The sequence below is a fragment of the Taudactylus pleione genome, unplaced genomic scaffold, assembly GCF_031769625.1.
Source record: "Taudactylus pleione unplaced genomic scaffold, aTauple2 ptg000009l, whole genome shotgun sequence".
NCBI classification, from domain to species: Eukaryota; Metazoa; Chordata; class Amphibia; order Anura; family Myobatrachidae; genus Taudactylus; species Taudactylus pleione.
The window spans coordinates 3,792,976-3,814,590 of NW_028284412.1; the positions used below are offsets into that span (position 1 = coordinate 3,792,976).

The 21,615-nt window shown below is 45.7% G+C and overlaps 1 protein-coding gene across 2 annotated transcripts in view; it reads right to left on the reverse strand.

Annotated features, from left to right (window-relative positions):
* RABGAP1 (RAB GTPase activating protein 1) overlaps positions 1 to 21,400 on the reverse strand; it is a 193,959-nt gene extending 172,559 nt beyond the window's left edge. The window contains exons 1-6 of one of the 2 annotated variants that reach the window (XM_088466930.1): positions 21,156 to 21,400; positions 20,690 to 20,806; positions 16,803 to 16,985; positions 13,249 to 13,480; positions 2,391 to 2,598; positions 2,112 to 2,286 (exon numbers count right to left, since the gene is read on the reverse strand). In XM_088466930.1, coding sequence (XP_088323056.1) covers positions 2,112 to 2,286; positions 2,391 to 2,598; positions 13,249 to 13,480; positions 16,803 to 16,952 — 765 coding nt within the window. In that variant the 5' untranslated portion in view covers positions 16,953 to 16,985; positions 20,690 to 20,806; positions 21,156 to 21,400. The remainder of the gene's footprint in view (positions 1 to 2,111; positions 2,287 to 2,390; positions 2,599 to 13,248; positions 13,481 to 16,802; positions 16,986 to 20,689; positions 20,807 to 21,155) is intronic. The other variant, XM_088466924.1, reaches the window with a different exon arrangement.
* Between the last annotated feature and the right edge of the window lie 215 nt (positions 21,401 to 21,615).

The window sequence follows — 21,615 nt, forward strand, 5'->3', positions numbered from 1 at the left end:
CCCCTACTATTCATGATGGACTACTCAATTTGGAGACAATAAAAATCCATTATGATAAAGAATCACACAGTACCCGAGGAAGTCAACATGAAGGAAAATCTGAAAACGAAGAGCACGGAAATCGGAGATTAAGAACCGTATTCAATTAGATGAGAAAAGTCGTGTTTGGCGAAAAGCGTTCACCAGTGAGAACTTCTCGGACATACGTGCATATCGTACCGGAGTGTTCGCATGTGCGAAAACTCTTTAGGAAGAAAAACGCCAAAAAGTTTTCACGATCTCAGAGCCGGTGATAAAATGTGCAAAATCTCTATTTTTGGCCAAAAATGTTGGGACTTGGGGCCTGATTCAGAGCCAGACGCTCTGAATAGAGCGCTCGCTCTGAATCAGGGCCCTCCTACCTAATATTGGAGCGACCATCTTTTTGGCCACTCGCATAGCTGTGGGTGACCACCCACAGCTTATGCGAGCGGCCAAAAAGATGGTCGCGATGGTCAAGACCATCGGGCTTGCGACGAGACCCTGCGGTAGAGTCTCGCTATCAGAGCCAAAAGCACTCCCACTGACATCACTAGTGATGTCAGTGGGGCCGGCCCCAGACGGTAGGCGTTCCCATGGGAACCCCTCCATCTGGGCAGCAACGCCCCCGGTACACCCAACAAAAGGGGCGTGCTGTCACTCACCATCGAAACACGCATACGCAGTTTAAATTAGGATGTGCAGCCCAGCCCCCCTTTCCTTTATTCTGCGTATGCGTGTATTTAAGGTACACTTGTTGGTGCTAGCACTTTTTCTACCTGCCCCAGGTGATTTTAATTAGTATGGGTCCCGTGCATTGCTGTACACACATGTAATGGGCGCTATTACAGGTAAGTCCTAGATACATTTACACAATGTGTCAGTATTAGGGATTTTAGGGACCCACCCACCTGATGAGGTTCACCTTGATGTGGTAGGTGGGCAAACATCTTTGGCCAAACATGTACTAAGAACCTCAATTTAAAACCATGTTTATTGACAGTTTATTATATATTTTGTGAAAAAAAGAAAGAGTTCTTAGTGCTTAGAGTGTGCATCTACTCTACAATTATCTGTCAGATATCTGTCAAATCTGTCTGGGGGGAAGGAAAATCTGGTCCGTTTTCTAGTGTGTGGGAGCATTTTTCTATTGTCATTTGCTCCCACACATAACCAGGTTTTCATTCCAACCAGATAATTGCATAGTGCATGCCCAGCATAAGTGATGCAAAATTTAGGGAAAGTGTTTGGCTATCCCAGTAAGCAGCATTAAATCACCATCATTTACAATCATAATTTCAGAGGCTCTGAATGTTTATGCACAGTGCTGCTCGGGACTCTGGAATCTCTGACACCTGCGTGTGACTACATGTTGCTTTGTACAAATAAAAAAAGAATAAATAAAATCAATAACAAAAATGAATTACCACCACACCCTAGCACCATAGGGGACTATAAGCATCTAACACAAGTAGCAAAAGCAATATTATTGTACGTTCTAAACATTGGAAGTGGTTTTCTTTTCTTTCTACTATGTTACAGTTTTGAGTCATCAGCTATGTGTAAGTCCAGCTATACAACTCTTCTGAAAGATACATAGCTTTGTCAATCTTCAGACAGCGGCTGAGAATACAGAAAGATTCAGCAACAGAATGTCATTACTATGGCAGTTACAAATCTGACCACTGACAAATAACTGGGAAACTATGACACAAATGCAGCTTATGCACAGGGGCTTTAAATGCTAAACTCTGAACCAATACAACTTGATTTTTTTTTCTAAATGACTTCAATGGAAAAATTGTCTGGTTGCAGCAGAAATAAAATGCCTTGTAAACAATTACATAATGTTGCATATGTTCCTGTGTATCTTGCCATAACCTTGCAGCAGTTACCCAAGTCTCCATAACATGCAGACAAACATTCTGCAACGACCCTTACACATGGAAAGACGGAAGATGGGTGGGGGGGCTGAGTGAGGATGATGACACTGTTACAGTGCTAGTACTAATGTAAATCCCTTGTATTAAGAGCCCATGCAGCTCTTACATGGAAATGAGAAAAACCACCACAGAGCATTATCCACATCTTACCGCCTCCTGGATCTCACAGCGGAAGACATGTATCCTGAAGATCTCAGCATTGTAATGACTCTCAGTGAACGCAAAGCAGTCACTTTCTGCAGTCCCGTCATGCCCTCTGACACAGAACAGAATCTTGTATATTGGATATTTCGCTATCTCTGTGTGAGTTTGTGGGTCGAGAAGTCTGTTTAGATTCAAACACAAAAAAAAAAAAAATACATTATCTCCTGCAGACACTTATTACCACCTAGCTCTGTTCCATGCACATACAAAAACACAAAGCCCTACCTGACAGTTCCTTCAGATACATTGGGCACAGAAAGTGTCACATCTAACGAATTCTGACACTGCCCCCGCAGAATAGAGATCATTCTGAGAGCTTCTACTTCACTCCGAGGAGCATTTACAGAGGCACAGCCCAGATAAGTGAGTTTGCTGAACACAACACTGTCCTCATCAGGAATGGGCGAGAACAACTCGGAGCCATCTCCACACTCTAAGACCGCAAGAGAGAAAATAGGCAGGTTACATACATACTTGGGATACATTGCGCAGGCTACAGAACAGCCTCCTCGAGACCCCTGTAAGGAAGGACTTTTCGGTATTCTTGCTATGCTATCCCCCTAGACCTCGTTAAAAAGCACTAAGCATACATTCACATTCTCACAGCACTCAATTGCCTGTAAACCAAAAGTTGGACAAGCGTGCCTCCATCCTTTCTCTCTTTGTGCTTAAAAAAACAAATCTAGCATATAGCGCTGTTGAGCACATAACTATGGGGGTGATTCAATTCAGTGAGATGCTGAATAGCTACGGGAAAAAGTTCCCAGAGCTATTAAAATATGAGATATGGTAAGAACTTACCCTTGTTCTTATCTCAATTTCTACGAAGTCCATAGGGTTCCACAGGATACCTTGGGGGTATAGGCGATGGCGGCAGACATCCAGGCACCACAGAGTTAAAAACTTCTCCATCCTCCCAGGATGCACTGGGGTCCCTCTCCTATACCCCCCAGAGCCTCAGGCACTCAGTTTCGTCACAAGCCATAGGCCGAAGGAGGACAAAGAGAAGAAAGTCTGGAACACACGAGAATCACATTCTCACCAGAGGGAGACGGAAAAACCGGTGACCAGAATCACACCCCATCTGCAGTACAGGTGCGACAGGGCGGGAGTCCTGTGGAACCCTATGGAGTTCGTAGAAATAGAGATAACAAGGGTAAGTTCTTATCATATCTCATATTTTCTACATGAGGGTCCATAGGGTATCCACAGGATACCTTGGGGATGTCCCAAAGCAGTATCCTTCAAGGGTGGGGACGCTCCTGTGCTGAGAGGAGAATCCGTCGCCCGAAGGAAGCAACCTGAGAGGCGCAGGTATCAAAAGTATAATACTGTACGAAAGTATATGACCACGTGGCCGCCTTGCAAAGCAGAACAGCTGAGGCGCCACATCGAGCTGCCCACGAAGACCTAGTGGAATGAGCCTTAACAGAAGATGGAACAGGAAGGCCCTCATGAGCAAAAGCTTCAGAGATAGCCAGTCGAATCCATCCTGCCAATGTTTCTTTAGTGGCAGGCCAACCTCTTTTGTGGAAGCCATAAAGGACAAACAAAGAGTCTGACTTCCAATAGACAGAAGTGCGGTCCACATAGATTTTCAAGGCCCGCACCATATCCAAGGTGGCCTCACCAACCGAAAGGTCTGGTGAAGTAAACGATGGTAGAATAATTTCCTTGTTGATATGGAAACTAGATACCACGTTTGGAAGAAACCCAGGACGAGTGCGCAGCACAGCCCTGTTTCTATGAAAAATTAGAAATGGAGGTCTACATGAGAGAGCTCCCAAATCCGAAACCCTTCTGGCCGAAGCAACAGCCAGAAGGAATACAGTCTTAATGGTTAGCAATTTCAAATCCACTGAGTCCAGTGGTTCAAATGGCGGTCCTTGAAGAGTCTTCAAGACCACAGCCAGATCCCATGGTGCCACAGGTGGAACAAAGGGAGGCTGAATAAGAAGCACCCTTTGCATAAAAGGTGCTGACATCAGGAAGCATAGCAATCCTACGATGAAACTACACTGAAAGTGCAGACACCTGTACATTCAGGGAAGCTAGGCGAAGACCCTGGTCTAAACCCGCCTGTAGGAAGGCCAGAACCCTGGACAATGTGAACACCTGAGGAGCATAACCTCTAGTGCGACACCACTGGAAGAAAGCCCGCCACACTCTATGGTAGATGTTGGCAGATGAAGGCTTCCGTGCTTTCAGCATGGTGTTGACCACCGAACTGGAGAAACCTCTGGACCTCAAGAGGGCAGTCTCAATAGCCACGCCGTCAAAGACAGCCGACTCAGGTCCAGATGAAGGCAAGGACCCTGAGATAGCAGGTCCTGACGTTGAGGCAACAACAGCGGAGTGTCCACTGAGAGACTCTGAAGATCCGTGTACCAGTGCCGCCTGGGCCACGCTGGAGCAATCAGCAGTAGCGTGCCGCCTTCTTGCTTGAATTTGCGTATCACTCGAGGAAGAAGGGAGAACGGAGGGAAGAGGTACGCATACTGGAAGGTCCACTTGACCGCCAGAGCGTCCACTAGACAAGCCTTCGCGTCTCTTGTTCTTTACCCGAACATTGGCAGTTTGTTGTTGTGTCGTGAGGCCATGAGCTCTATCTCTGGAAGGCCCCACTTGTTCACCAGGAGGTGTGTCAGCTACTGGTGAAGAGACCACTCTCCTGGATGCACGTCTTGACGGCTGAGAAAGTCTGCTTCCCAGTTGAGAACTCCTGGTATGAACACTGCTGATATTGCGGTGAGATGCTTTTCCACCCATACTAGAATGCGGGACACCTCTGTCAGAGCCGCCTGACTGGGAGTCCCTCCTTGGCGGTTTATGTATGCCACCGTGGTGGTGTTGTCTGACTGTACCTGCACAGGTTCACCCTGTAGGACCTGTTTTGCTTGCTGGAGAGCCTTGAATACTGCATCCGTCGTCAGAAGGGCCCAGTCTGCATTCCAAAAGGGGGCACCCCTTGTTCAGGTGAGGCGTCTGTAGCCACCAGGCCAGAGATAAATCGCACCTCCGGGGAAAGCACCATAGTCTGTGTGTTTATCCTTTGGGGCGACCCATTCCATCCAGAGAGGATCAGCTTCTGCAGAGGTCGAGTGAAACTGGGCAAACTCCACCATGTCGAACATAGATACCATGGATCCCAGTAACCTCATTGCCAAGTGAATAGACATCCGGCGACTCTGCAGGCAAAGAGGGATCTTTGCCTGTAACGCAGAGATCTTTTCTCCCGTCACCAAGATCCTCTGATGTTGGGAATCCAACAGAGCTCCTAGATGGAGCATCCTCTGTGATGGTACCAGGGAGGACCAATTTATCAGCCAGCCGAGAGACTGCAACCGCAGGTGGACTGCCATGACGGCCATAACTTTGGTGAACACCCGAGGTGCTGTAGCCAGACCGAAGGGCAGAGCCTGAAACTGGAAGTGGTCCTTGACCACTGCAAATCTGAGGAAGCACTGGTGTGCTGGGACAAGAGGGATATGCAGGTAAGCATTCTGAATATCCAGCGACACCATGAAATCCCCAGGTTCCATTGCTAAAATAATGGAACGCAGGGTCTCCATCCTGAACAGAGGAACCCTCAGAAATTTTTTGAGGGATTTGAGGTTGAGTATTGGCCGGTAGGACCCATTGGGTTTCTGCAGCAGAAAAAGATTGGAGTAATACCCCAATCCCTTCTGAGACAAAGGAACTGGCACTATAACTCCATTCTGGAGCATCGAGTGCATTACCTTCTTGAGTTCCCGGGCCTTGTCCTGATTGGACGGAAGGCCCATGGTGAAAAACCGGCTGGGAGGCCTCCTATGGAAGGAGAGGGCGTACCCCTGAGAGACCACTTCTCTGACCCATGTGTCTGAAGTGGTCAGACACCAGCTTTGGGCGAATTTCAGAAGTCAGCCTCCCACTTTGAGGTCCCCCAAAGAGAGGCCCGTCCCGTCAGGCCGAAGGTTTGTCATCGGACTTGGGAGTGGGATGTCTGGTACTTCAGGCCTGCTTCCTGGGCTTTGCAGGTTTCTTGGTGGCAGTCCTCCTAGGAAAGGACTGTACCCTGGGTCTGTTCTGCGTTCTGTAGGGCCGAAAGGACGAAGAACCCGCTTCTGATGGGACAGTAGTGGAAGACAGACACGCAGACATATGGAGCATACACACGGTCAGATTTGTCAGATGAACGACTGAACGATTTGAACGATTTTACCAAAGTTTTGAACGATTTGAACGATTGAACGATTTTTGACTGCATTAAAATGAATGGAATCGTCCAAGTCTGACTGCAAACCCATCAGATGTCAGATATCGTTATCTGACAAACGGGAATGCGCATCGTTGATCGTCCATCGTTCAGGCATGTCAGATATGAATGATTTTCCTTCAGATATGAACGACTGAACGATTTTTAAATCGTTATCGTTCATATCTGAAGGAAAAATCTGATCGTGTGTATGCACCATTAGATGCTGCCGAAGTATCCACAATTTTGTCTAGATCAGGGCCAAACAGCACTTCTCCATTGAAGGGTAACCCCTCCAAACCCTTTTTGGAATCAGCATCCGCCTTCCAAGAACGCAGCCACAGGATACGACGAGCCGCCACTGCTGCCGAGGAGATCTTGGACGCCATGAGGCCCATATCTAAAGCTGCCTCATTAATGAAGGTAGCTGAGTCCCTTAAATTACCCACCAACTCCAGCTCCATAGCTCTTGCCACCCATCACACGGCCAAAGCTGGTCTGACACGCCTCCTGCAAGGGAATAAATCATTTTCAAACATATTTCTACCCTGCGATCCGTTGGATCCTTTAAGGAGGACATAGAGGGCATAGGCAACGTAGCACTCTTTACTAGACGTGTGAATCCACTTGTGGCGGGTTATCCCATTTTGCTAAATAATTATCTGCAAAAGGGTATGCCACTGCAAACCGTCTAGGGGGCTGGTAACGCTTACCAGGCGTTTTCCATGCCTCCTCTAAATGATCCACTAGCTGATCAGATAGGGGAAACACCGTAGCATCACTTTTAACATCCTTGAAAAAGGCATATTTTGATTTAGCTACACGAGGAGAGTCATCCTCAATAACCAAGGCCGTGCGCACCGCACGTATGAGCCATCATATATCGTCACAGCATCCTGATCTTGATGAGGTTGCAGCTGACGCTTCTGCGCCCGCACAGACGACTCGCCTTGTAACACCTCTGATAGCTGTTGTACTGAGGTAGATAGTGAATTAGCCCACGCAGGTTCATGGATGACCTGAGGGGGCGACAACGGGAAACTCTGAGGTACTATTAACTGTGTAAGAAACCCCTGCATAGTGGACAACACCATAGACTGCTGTGAGACCCCCATCTGGGGACACGCAGGGGTTGTCGTTAACTGGCCCACCAGGATAGTAAGTGCCGTAGCAAAACAAGCCCATGGTAGCTCCTGCACAGGTGTAGTAACAGAAGTCGGCCGTGCCAACCACAGGCAAGCCTTACATAATCCATCAGAGTTACCATCACCCACTGCCAATGGTACCTTGCATACAGTACACTTAGGCGGAATGGGGAAATCGTGCTGTCAGACATACTGAGTGTGTGACCCGGAGCTGTATGTGACCACCGCACTTCACAACAAGTTATATAGCAGTGTTGGCTAACGTTGACACTCCAGCTGTTGTGGAACTATATATCCCAGCATGCCCTGCCACAGTTTTAGCATGCCCTAATAGCAAAACTGTAGCAGTGCATGCTGAGTTATGTAGTTCCATAACAGCTGGAGTGTCAAGGTAAGAGAACTGTTATATAGTGAGGTATAAATCCTGCTTGCAACACCGCACCGCAAGGGCTCGTTAGCAGAGAAGAAAAACAGGGATAGGGAAAATAGCTGACAGTATGTGAAAGTGAAAGTAACAGACAGCAGCGCTAGCCCAAAGTCACATACAATGCAGAATATTGAAAACACTGCAGTATCTGCGCTTCATCAACTAACCAGACCTCAGCCTGGTAGGAAACAGCGCTGCATACACTGACCTTGCACCGGAGGAGAGGTATGCAGGGGGACCCAGACCACGATGCCCGCGTTAACAGCTTCCAGCAGCGTTTGCCACATGTATTAAAATGGCCACCGAGGAGCAGAGGGAGGGCTGGTCCGGGGGCCGAGCGCATGCAGATGCCTAACCACCTTGTGGAGACGCCGTGTGCAGCGGGGGAGGCGCTGGCTGCTTAGCAGGGAAAGCGCGCTCCCCTGGCATGCATTTAACCCCTGGGACGCTGGACATTTACGGTTTCTGTCCAGTCCTCGGTCCCAGGGGGTAGTGGAAAGCGCAAGGATCAGTAGCCTGGTTCCACACTGCAGCCAGTCCCCAGGGAGCCCCCTGCCTGGGGACTAAGGACTGTGCTATTCGGCTGGGACCCACCGCGGGACCTTGCCGCTTACCTGAACCCCCGTAAATACGGCCACAGTCCGGGCAACCGGGGTCACCGCTAGCTGTGACCCCAGTCACCCACCAGCATCCCCGGATCAGTACCGGCGTTCTGGTACCAGCGGGGTGTAGGAGCGACGACATGGACGTCAGTACAGACTGTCCATGTTGTCTGCTCGTTAGATGTGCAGCCACAGCTGCATTGAAGAACTTCAGGGGCCGTGCAGACCCCCACTCTGTACGGTGCATCCGACTTCGGCCAGGCACCGACGAAAACTGAGTGCCTGAGGCTCGGGGGCAGAGTATAGGAGAGGAACCCCAGTGCATCCTGGGAGGATGGAGAAGTTTTTAACTCTGTGGTGCCTGGATGTCTGCCGCCATCGCCTATACCCCCAAGGTATCCTGTGGATACCCTATGGACCCTGAAGTAGAAATTAACCACGCTGTTAAGTCAGACTAAAGCCACTTAAGTTGGAGTATGCCAGTTAGCGTGCCTAAAGCTGGGTGTTTGGTCACGCTAACCGACATTCTCCGACTAAAATACCAGCCACAAGCATTGTGGTAGGCACTTAAGTCAGATCTCTGCTCGCACCTCAGGTGGGTGAGAGAAGAAATCCTGTAGTGGGACGTAACAGCGCGGTGAATTAAAAAGCTCCGGGAACTCCTTCACTGGGCTACTCGGCATCAAACTGAAACCTATCAACCCCTATGTAAGTGGGCAGATATTTAATCACGTTTGAGCTCCATGGTTCTTCAGAGAGAGCAGATCTTTATTTTCCTCTGTCGTCTGACCCCTATTACCTATGCATATCCCCATGTGTTATAAACACTTAGCTGCTCACATACAGTCAGGTGCATAAATATTGGGACATTGACAGAATTTTCATATTTTGGCCTCTATTCACCACCACAATGGCTTTGAAATGAAACAAACAAGATGTGATTTAACTGCAGATTTTCAGATTTAATTTGAGGGTAATTACATCCAAATCAGGTGAACGGTGCAGGAATTACAACGGTTTCTATATGTGCCTCCCACTTTTTAAGGGGCCAAAAGTAATGGGACAAACTAAACAATCCTAAATCTAACTGTCACTTTTTAATACTTTTTTGCAAATCCTTTGCAGGCAATTACAGCCTGAAATCTGGAACGCATAGACATCACCAGACGCTGGGTTTCATCCCTGGTGATGCTCTGCCAGGCCTCTACTGCAAATGTCTTCAGTTCCTGCTTGTTCTTGGAGCATTTTCCCTTCAGTTTTGTCTTCATCAAGTGAAATGCATGCTCAATCGGATTCAGGTCAGGGGATTGACTTGGCCATTGCATAACATTCCACTTTTTAGCCTTAAAAAACTCTTTGGTTGCTTTTGCAGTATGCTTCGGGTCATTGTCCATCTGCACTGTGAAGCGCCGTCCAATGAGTTCTGAAGCATTTGACTGAATAAGAGGATATAATATTGCCCGAAACACTTCAGAATTCATTCTGCTGCTTTTGTCAGCAGTTACATCATCAATAAATACAAGGGAGCCAGTTCCATTGGCAGCCATACATGCCCACGCCATGACACTACCACCACCATGCTTCACTGATGAGGTGGTATGCTTTGGATCATAAGCAGTTCCTTTCCTTTTCCATACTCTTCTCTTCCCATCACTCTGGTACAAGTTGATCTTTGTTTCATCTGTCCATACGATGTTGTTCCAGAACTGTAATGGCTTTTTTAGATGTTGTTTGGCAAACTCTAATCTGGTCTTCCTGTTTTTATGGCTCACCAATGGTTTACATCTTGTGGTGAACACTCTATATTCACTCTTGTGAAGTCTTCTCTTGATTGTTTACTTTGACACATATACACCTACCTCCTGGAGAGTGTTCTTGATTTGGCCAACTGTTGTGAAGGGGTTTTTCTTCACCAGGGAAATAATTCTTCTGTCATCCACCACAGTCGTTTTCCGTGGTCTTCACGGTCTTTTGGTGTTGCTGAGCTCTCCGGTGCGTTCTCTCTTTTTAAGAATGTTCCAAACAGTTGATTTGGCCACACCTAATGTTTTTGCTATCTCTCTGATGGGTTTGTTTTGAGTTTTCAGCCTAATGATGGCTTGCTTCACTGATAGTGACAGCTCTTTGGATCTCATATTGAGAGTCGACAGCAACTGATTCCAAATGCAAATGTCACACCTAGAATCAACTCCAGACCTTTTACCTGCTTAATTGATAATGAAATAATGAGGGAATAGCCCACACCTGTCCATGAAATAGCTTTTGAGTTGATAGTCCCATTACTTATGGCCCCTTAAAAAGTGGGAGGCACATATAGAAACTGTTGTAATTCCTACACCGTTCACCTGATTTGGATGTAATTACCCCCAAATTAAATCTGAAAGTCTGCAGTTAAAGCACATCTTGTTTGTTTCATTTCAAAACCATTGTGGTGGTGAATAGAGGCCAAAATATGAAAATTCTGTCAATGTCCCAATATTTATGCACCGGACTGTAGGTCCACAAGGATTGATGTATACCTAATGAAAGTGTTGCAAGTACAAAATTGTTGTATCATTGTGCAACCTGCTCCTTGATGCGGACAGAATAAAAAAAAGGGAATAATTTACCAGAGTTTTAAGGTGAACAGAGCGCCCAGACTATTATTTTTACAATTGCATCACTAAAGCTGGGTAAACACTAATAGATATATCGCCCTTGCATTGCCGGCTGCGTACAGCGGATATGTCTGTGAACAGACATATATCCGATCTGCTGTGCAGCACAGCAGATGGCCGATATATCTTTCAGATATATCGGCCATCTGCTGGTGTGTACGTGTGACCCTCCATCACCCATACACATGCTTTGTAGACCCGGTGGTGACTGACAGCTCAAGAGGGTGGGCAATTTAAATGCCCGCCCATTTCAGCTGTCAAGCCCGGCACATCGTGTAGACGTTTAGTAAGTGTGTACCCAGCATAAGCTGCTTCCAGATGTGGATAATGACCACACTCCTTCTCTTATCACTCGACTTGTGTACCATTATTACCGCTCTCCACCACCCACCCTTCACACAAAACTGCTTTCACCAATACTGACCCCTCTCTTTACAACTAGCGTTCCCACTAGGCTGTTTTCGTGAGGCGCCGCTCCCTGCCCTATTATTAAAAAGGGAAAAAGCACCATGACCTCCGACGCACTCCCCGCTGAAACAGCCTGAGGGTGCCGTCCCAACTCGCAGGGCAGTGACCCGCGGGTGAAGAAAACGGCGGTGTAGCGGTCTCCGCCCGACATCCATTCACACTGACAGCAGCGCTTGGCGGCAGCCCGGCATGTCCACAAGTGCTGGGCACGCCCCCAAGAGTGACAAAAAGGGGATGTGTCTTAAAGATACGCCCCGTTTTCATTGGCCATTCCCCCTTTTCAGATGTGCCCTTTCTCTAGTCCCGATGCCAGACCTAGAGTGAACACTATATAACCCTCACAAAATTCTGTCACACACTAACATAATTTGGTACTCCTTTGGTGATTGTACTATGCCTTCTCATGGTTGACTCTGCTATGTTTTAGTTGTTATTTAGGATATGCTATTTACAGTTCAACATATGTTTATACTTTATTTTTCCACAAATGCTCGGTTACAGAGGTGTCCTCACACATCTTTGCTGCGGTCGTGCCAAAAATGTTCTCAAGGTGTGCCAGGACCAGTGAGACTTGAGCGCTGGACTTCTTTGTTTGCGGAAAATGCAAATCTAAGTCGCAATGCGATGTGACTAGGACGCGCCAACACACTGTCTCTAAATCTGTATACGAAGTTCTATAATGTAGTGGCCGCAGCTGTTTTCATTCCAAGTTCCGTTGTGCATACAGACTCAGGAGCACACAGATATACAAGTGTCGTAAACAAATTAATCAGCGCAGTCTGCTGGTAAGTCGTAGTCGTATCGCATCTTGGACGCACTTTCAGCAAAAAAATAAAATAAAAAATACTCCCAGCGTTAGCAGAATAGCCCGGGACCTGGCGACTCACTCACGTGAGGCTAGCTGTATGAGGACACATCTGTACACATAACCATACATTATTCTGGACATAGAAAAACAAGGTTATTTGTATTTATTGATATATACTGGAGCTGTGATTCTTTGCATGGATAAGATAAAACAAATTACTCAGTGTCAAGAACCCCATTAGGTATTCCTGACCATACAACGCTAACGCCAGGAGTGTGATAGCACAGGTCCCTACGTCCAGATGTAGGGAGGACAGAATATTCTCTCTCTCTGGCCGTTGTACCATACACTTATCTTTATTGCCACCACCCGTGGTAACCAAAGGAGCCATGGGTCCCCTAACCACATCATAACTGCACAAGACCTGTGACACAAACCACCACCACAGTTAGTGATTGCTAGAAGCAGGGGGAGACCAAACTAACAGTTATAGTGTTATCTTAGCAATGTAATGCTTCCTCATAGACTGGGTTCAGGAGCATACATGAAAATACACTAATAAAAGTTACTTTATTTACAAAAGAAATACAATGCTTGTCATTTTTAACAGTTAGTCAAGGAATGAAAGAGAAAAAAAAAAAAGTTTATAAAGCATTTCTGACTACTTTTTACCAGGTCATTATCAGATTTGGTGTTTTTATTTGTTTATGTAAATACCAGTAAATGACATCCTTATTACCTTGCTGTGCTGGTTTCACTGGCAGACTCATGTCCTGTTTCTGCAGTCCTACAGATGATGGGTTGATGCTGGAAGATGCAGAGGAAGTTTCATTGGAAGACTCATCCAGATCATCCTCAGGATGTTCTTTTTCCACCTCCTCTGCAGGTTGGTCCCGGTCTTCAGCTGGCGTGTCCATTAACACATCCTCCAGCTCCTTCTGCAGTTGCTGCTCACTCCCATTTCCAACAATCTATAGTTAGAATATTGCATATTATTGCAACAGTACACTCCGGAGGGAGCTAGAGGTCATTACAACAGACGATTCCTGTGTCACAAGACACCACTGACCACTGAACATAAAATACAAGTTCTATTATGCAAAAAAGTCAACTTCAGCAGTCAGTCAGTCAACTGTAAGAGGCAACAGGATGATTTAAGGAGGAAAAAAGTGCTGTATATATATTCAACCCACTAGAAAGGACTTCTCAGTCTGACTCCTGGGAGTTATCCAGCCTCACAGTATCAGCTGCATCATTTATAGCTCCAGCTAGTGCCTTCATTGGCATTGTTATAGGGTTCCTTGTCTTTCTAGCACATCCTCCTCTCCCAGTGATTACAAATTACAAGCACACCATTGTAACCCACTGTGATATTGTTATGCTATCCAGTGCAACACTTATGGAGCATACACACGGTCAGATTTGTCAGATGAATGATTTTACCAAAGTTTTGAACGATTTGAACGATTTTTGACTGCATTAAAATGAATGGAATCGTCCAAGTCTGACTGCAAACACATCAGATGTCAGATATCGTTATCTGACAAACGGGAACGCGCATCGTTCATCGTCCATCGTTAAGGCATGTCAGATATGTCAGATTTTCCTTCAGATATGAACGACTGAATGATTTTTAAATAGTTATCGTTCAGATCTGAAGGATAAATCTGACCGTGTGTATGCACCATAAGATCTGCTTATTTTGGCTTCCAGCAAGTGGGTCTGGATAGTACTTCTTAATTGCCAGGAACCAGATTCCCACCATATACACTGGCGAGACAACTCAAACACCTAAAGAAAAATAATCATGTGATTGCATTTAAAAATTGCAATAAAGATAATGAAGAAAGTAGCATCAGAAAAATGGCACCACATCCAGGCAAAACCCAAATGCCAGCGTGCGCTCCCTGAAAGCGAATCCCATTCCCTTTCCCACTTAAGCATTGAGAGTAAAAGCATCATCAGTGAGTGGCAGGCTTTTTACCCAGTACAGGCCAGGGGTGTTCTCCCAAGGGGGGGGGGGGGCGCGATTCAATAGTTTTATCGCGCCCCATCTACTGTCTAAAGTGATAGGAGATTGGGGTGCGATATTAAGCTGTTTTTGGACACCCATGTTGCACCCAAATACACGGGGTTTACCGTATAAAATTGCTAAACCCGTCTTAAGTCCTGTTTTGGGTGCCCAAAGTGCCGGCTTAACGTACATTCTTGCCCGGGAGGCTGCGAGCAGAAATATGTGCTCCCGGGGCTGTACGCGTCCTGACAGAGCAACAATTGAATTGCTCTGTCGGACGCCCGGCACCATCAGCCGCGGGCCAAAACAATCGAATCACCGCCTAGGAGCCTTGTAATGTATAATTTTTTTAAACGGGTTATTGTACAAAATGTCGACATTCAGAATGTCAACGTGGATGGGAGGCCAACAGGCGGCATGTTGTCCATGTGGTTTTGCATTGGAGAGGTGAATATCCCTAACCACAGCCTAACCTTGACATAGTGAAAAGAAAAAATAAACGGTGTCAACACTCTTAAAGATACAGCACTAAAGTATACATTCAGAGGACTGAAGTAGGGCTTCCCATTTAGCAGAATAGGAAATATGGTATGCACAGGAAATATGGTATGCACGCACAACAAAACCACAGGTCAGAAATTTCAGTTTTTACAAGATAAATTATATATACACTTAAGCAATTCAAACTAAATATGTAAGGCAGCGTACACACTGCACGATATCCATGAACGATATGAATGATAACGATATATCGTCCAGTGTGTATGCACTCACCGACGAACGATGCGCGTTACCGCAGGACGATAACTATATCCCCAGTTGGCTGTACATGCAGCTCATTCTGGGGAGATCGTCAACGATGCCAAACTGCCGAGGTTTAAGGCATTCCTGTGTATGCTTCCAACCAAACCATATATTGATAATTGAAAGGTCACATCTAGGTGTGGGCTAGGAAAAGCCTGACTTGCAAGAGGGTTAAAGAGTCTTTTCCTGTTAGAGAGAACTGGCTTTTTATAAAAATGTTTGTAAAATGACAAAGCCATACTAAACTGCACATATAAAGCAACCACAAAACAAATTAAATGGCAAAAATAACAATTATTAACCATCTAGTATCACAGCCATCACGTCAACCTTAGTATACCTCATATTTACTGAGCAAGCTTTTCCTTGTCTGCAATCTGTACCTGCACCCAAACAACTGAAGCCCCAGTGTAACCATTACGGCAGAGTGCAGGCAAGTGCTAACTTGTAGCAGACAATCCAGAACAGGCCCAGCAAGAGCAGAGAGACAAACAGACCAAGTACAACGTATTTATTAGCAACATACCTCCCCATTTTACAATGCACTGACACAAGAAACGACACTATGGAAGAGAACAATATAGCCCTGACCGTAGCTTTGTATACAGCTGCAAACAGCAAGATATAGCAAACTGCACATGCACAGAAGAAAATGTAAGCATTTTTGCCTAACGCCGCGTGATTCAAGTTGGACGGATGTTGTCAGTTTCCTTGAGTGAAAAGGGCGTTTGTGTGTTAATGTTGCAGTCGCACGCAGGAGAGCCATATCGTGGGAGTGTAGCTAGAGTTCTGTGCTACTCACTGGTGCACGTACAGTAGAGGGAAGCACGTTTCTGACAGACAACTAGCACCAATTATAGGGATGGTAATGTTCCCGCTAGGCTGTTTCAGCAGAGTGCCGCACACTGTCGGACTTGAAGTCGCTGAAATGCGCCGCTGCCCTTACGCAGGGCCCAACTGAAATGGCCGTCCCCACCCGCGGGCCACAGTGTCATCGGCGAGTGAATAGATTGTATTCAATGTGGGGAGAGATTGGGGCAGCCCAGCACCTGAGTGCAGGGCATGCCTCGTACAGTGTTGAAAAGGGGGCACGCCTCAATGACACCTCCTTTCTAGTGACAACACCCCTTTTTTGAGCACTCAGAGGAGTGCCCTTCTGTGACAACCGCCCAGCCCACGCTAGTATAAACACTAGGAATGGTGCAAGCGCCAATACGAATTATGACTGTTGCAGACGGAAAAACAGTGGGCAGTGCGGCTACCAACCTAAAGCCCTACAGATATACGCGTTATGGATAAAAACATTAATATAATGTAGTAAATCTGGCTATTGTGGCTTCCCACAGTTACAGCCACTTTGCATCAGACTCAGAATCAAGTCCTACACACTCAAAATAACATGACCACCTCTGGAATCACAACACAATTTACACCCCGATTGGTTTATACAAACACAAATTGTGCCATCATCTTACCTTAAGTCCGGTCTTCTCGTCATCGCTGCCATTATTTGCAGAATGCATTTCATCCCCTTGCTGGTAAACCAGCACAAAGTCCTCGCTGTTCAGGGTGGACACTGAATCAGAGGACACACTGATCTTCCCCACAGAAGCCTTGTCATCCATGTTTCATGAAGGAAGATCCACTCATGAACAACTCTGGAAATTCAATAATATGTGGTAGTAAGAGATAGCTGGCATTGGAATGAATTGAATCTCAAGTCTAAAGCTGGGTACACACCGATAGATATATACAGCTGAAGCACAACAGATGACCAATATATTTTTTAGATATATCGGTCATCTACTGGTGTGTACGGGTGTCCGGCTGATAGACAGTACACATGCTGCGGGAACCCGGCGGTGATTGACAGCTCAACTGGGCGGACATATTTAAATGCCCTCCCAGTTGAGCTGTCAAGCCCGGCACATCGGGCGGACAATTGGTAAGTGTGTATACAACAAATACAGAATAAAGTCACATTATAAGTCAACAGGGAGTGTTTGTACATGACACTGTAGATAGGGGAAAAAAAAAATAAATAATAACCAAGATATAAACAAGAATACGTTTTATCAAAGAGGAATTCGGTAATAGAAACAATTGAAAACTTTCCAAGACACAAAGCTCACAAAGCAGCAAAGTGTGTGGGGGCAAGTATCAGTAATATTTAGAAAACTGTTTTTGTTATATATTTCCAATAAAACAACAAAAAAAAAAATACGATATAAAAGAAAACAGAAATAAAGAAGCAGACAGTGCAAGGGCATGTTAAACTTCACAGACAAAGGGCCGTACTCAATTAGCGGGGAAAAGCAGTTTTTGGTGAAAACGTTTCGCCAGTGACGTCATTTCGCCGACGGAAACTTATCACCGTATTCAATTGTGGAGAATTTTCGCCGATGCAGAAACTCAATGTAAGATAACCGGCGAAAAAGTTTCACCTATGAACAGGTGTCGAAAAAAAGTGCACAATTGGGGTTTTGGGGTGTAAACATCAGGAAAAACCCCACCACCCTTGGGACAGTCCCCAAAAGGTAAACCGCATCTAAAAAAAAGTTTAATAAAGAAAGACTTTAGATCACCCCAAAATTGTACTTTCATTTTGGGGGCGAAAAAGGCCAAAGTTGGGGGACAAATTTAAAAACTAGCAAAATAGACTTCAGGGGGGTTCCCAAGTAATTCCCCCGGTGCTTTTAAGTTTGCAGGTGGTTGCGGCAGGTGTATTTTTTACGATTTTTAAAACTTCACTTTTCCAACTTTAAAATATGCTAGCGCCCATTTTCATGTACCCCAAATTTGCTGGGACTACTTATTTCCAGCAATAAACACTGTTAAATGCTATTATTCACCACTTTGCAGTGACGCTAATTAGCAGCTATTGAGAGCATTTAAGTACCCCAAATACCTGCAGCAGGCCTATTCGGGGGTATCTATCATGATCCCCAATGTCAGTGCATCTTTTAGGGGATGTCAGGCAGATTTCCCCAAATCTGACAGTACTTTTCGCATTTTACAGTTTTGCCGGGTCCTGTTTTCGACGATTTCTAATTGAATACGGGGATAAGCGGGGACGCATGCGATACTTTTTCGCATGGAAAACCAGCGATTGCGGCGAAAAGTCAGATATGCGAAAAGTACGGGACTTTCTCACCTAACTGACTATGCCCCAAAATTGTCCAGGAAAATCTACCAAGTCTGGATCCCAGATATTAGGCACAGTTGTGGGCAATAGGGTTAATGTAGGGTTGGATGTAATTTATAAAAAAAAAAAAAAAAAAATGTATATATATTTCTTAAGGCTCATACACACTTATGCTCCATGAACGATATTGTTAAGTGTTATCCCTTGAATTGCCGGGCTCAATGTCGGGAACAACATTGAGCATACACACTGAAAGATATTGTTAACGATATAATTCAGTGACGTCGCCCTGCACTTCCCCAAACTTGCAGAATCTGCCGATACCATCAGATTGTCCTGTAGTTCAGGCGAAGGAAGACATCGTTAACGATGCACAGGAGCGCGCATTGCTAGCTATATCGTGCATATACACTAGACAATATTGAATGCTATGAACGATAACTATATCGTTATCATACACTTTTTATGAGCCTTTAGTCATTTGCAATGGTTAATGAGAGTTCTGAATAGGGGTGTTATTTGAAATAAAATGTAATTCAGGGTCTGATTTTTATTTTCACTATTTTTTTTATGATGCACTACAGGTCCAAGTGAGCTCTGAAAGGCAAGGGCATGCTAGTACTTGCAGTTCTAAAAGTACCAGCATGCACTGGTAGCCATGGGTTTACGGACACTAGCAGTACTACAAGAACCAACATACCCAACACTTTAAGGTGCTAGGACTAGCTGGGATCAGTAGTGCACCATAACTAGACTTTTTGGTGCCCTGTGCCAGAAAGAGCATTGGCACCTCCCCCCCCCATTTTTCAAATAGGGACATAGCGCACCCAAAAAAAGGGCCCTGGCCTCATGGGGAAGGGCCAGGGGAAAGATAGGGGAGACCAGGAGATGCTGGGGATGAAATATGAGGAAGCTACAAGTGACAATGACAATAAACAAAAAATTGACAGGCCCAAACAGCACCCCCTGCCCTGCAGTGCCCTGACACAGCCCGCACTACCCTAGTTACGGCCAGTGCCCCCTGCCCATTTATTAACAGTTGTATTTACAGGGGACACATTGTCCTATGGATGGTTGAAATTATGGCAGGGGAACCTCACACGGTTGGTACAAAGTTGGCAGTGAAATGTTCAGGGATTCCCCATGTTCTTGCACTCCAAATTTTGCTTATACCAGATTATTGTAGTGAGTAGAAGAGGGAAGGGATGTAAAAGAGCTATATGACTGCTGTCATTGCAAGTTGTATTTTCTAGATGTCAGCTGTCGTCTACAATAATAAACTCCTTCTTAAAAAAAATAAAAAATAAATGAAGAGGGAGTTAATTTATTTATTATGGTAGACGACAGCTGACATGTACAAATACAACTTGCAATGACAGCAGTCATATAGCTCTTTTACATCCCTTTCCTCTTCCACTCACTACAATAGAGCTCGGCAGATAGTAATGGTTACCATTTTGTTTATTTGATTTTTTCCTACATTATTGCAATAATATTGCAGATCTATGCAAAACAGATAATCTAGGGAAAAGACGATCTGATGCATTCTTGATGTGATTAAACCCAGGGCTGGCAATAATTGGCCCTAAAGCTGCTGTTGTACTACACATCCTAGCATGCCCCGCCAGAGTTTTAGCAAGTCCCGATAGTAAAACTGTGACAGGGTATGCTGGGATGTGTAGTCCCACAGCAGCTGGAGGGCCACTTATTGCCCACCCTTGATATAACCAGTAGTAAATATAATGGAGCATACACACGGTCAGATTTGTCAGATGAACGATTTGAACGATTTTTGAATGCATTAAAATGAATGGCATCGTCCAAGTCTGACTGCAAACACATCAGATGTCAGATATCGTTATCTGACCATCGGGAACGCGCATCGTTCAAAACGTTCATCTGACAGATCTGTCAGATTTTCCTTCAGATATGAACGATTTTTTAAATCGTTCTCGTTCAGATCTGAAGAAAAATCTGACCGTGTGTATGCTCCATAAGACTTACCAACCAGAAGTGCTTGGAAAAATAATAAATAAATATATATATTTTTTTATTTATGTTTTTTAAGCCAGCTTAAAAGTACATGCAAAAAAGCATATCAAAGACTGTATGCAGGTCATGTGCAGTATAATACGCCAGTATCTTGTACATGCATCCAGACCAAATTGGCACAGAGATGTTCTCCTTTGCTTCAGGTTACCAAGACTGTGTACTTACATGCAGAAACCCCCTTGAAACAACTGGGACAAGCTCTCAAAGTCTGTGAATTCAAATGAAATCCATCCGACAAATTCCTTCACCAGCAGTAACCAGGCAGCAGGACTAGGGGGGCCCCTAGAAGACACCACAGCTGTTGCTTTTACCCGAAAATGCAGCCAGCAGGAGGTTGGAGCAATGCTCCCTCTCACCAGGCTGTGCCAACAGGTTACTCTGCTGCCCTGAGAATGTTGAGGGCAGAGATATTTGGGCCTGTGCTGAAATAAAATAGCTGGCTGCTCCCTTTGGTGCACAACAATCCCTCTCCCTGATGCCATGAGAACAATAGACCCTCAGAGCATAGCCTATACCTAGTCGGTGGCACTGCTGTTGGCTTCTCATGCAGATGGCACTTCCCGACCCAGCCAGTGTAAATACAGAACTTCAGCTGCGGTAATCCATACGGCTGCGGCCCAGTGATACTCACCCCTTACTGCGTGTATTGTATTCCAGTGCTCCCCCCACGCTGGTGTTGTCGGGCGGTGAGGGGTGAGCCCGACAAAATTCCCCAGCCGCCCGGCACGGAGACGCGACCGAGGCCCAAAACAAGTCGCTCTGCGCTGATGCTACATAGAAACGTCAGCGCAGCGCGACTTTTTTGGCCGCGTCACTGTACCGGGCGGCGCCAGACTGGAGGGCAGAGAGCAGAGACCTCCCCCCAGTGACAAAAAAATATCGTCTGGAACACACACTCACACAGTGATAGTCACCGTCGGTGTACAGTTAAGTAGGGATGGTCATCGGTTGGTGTAACCATCGATGGTTATCATCGATGCAAAAAAAAACCAAGTAGCCATCGATGGCTACAAACTATTCAATGGATGACTATCGATGGTTTCACCAACCGATAGTCATCCCTGTTTTGTGACTGACTGGCCCGTGGTCCA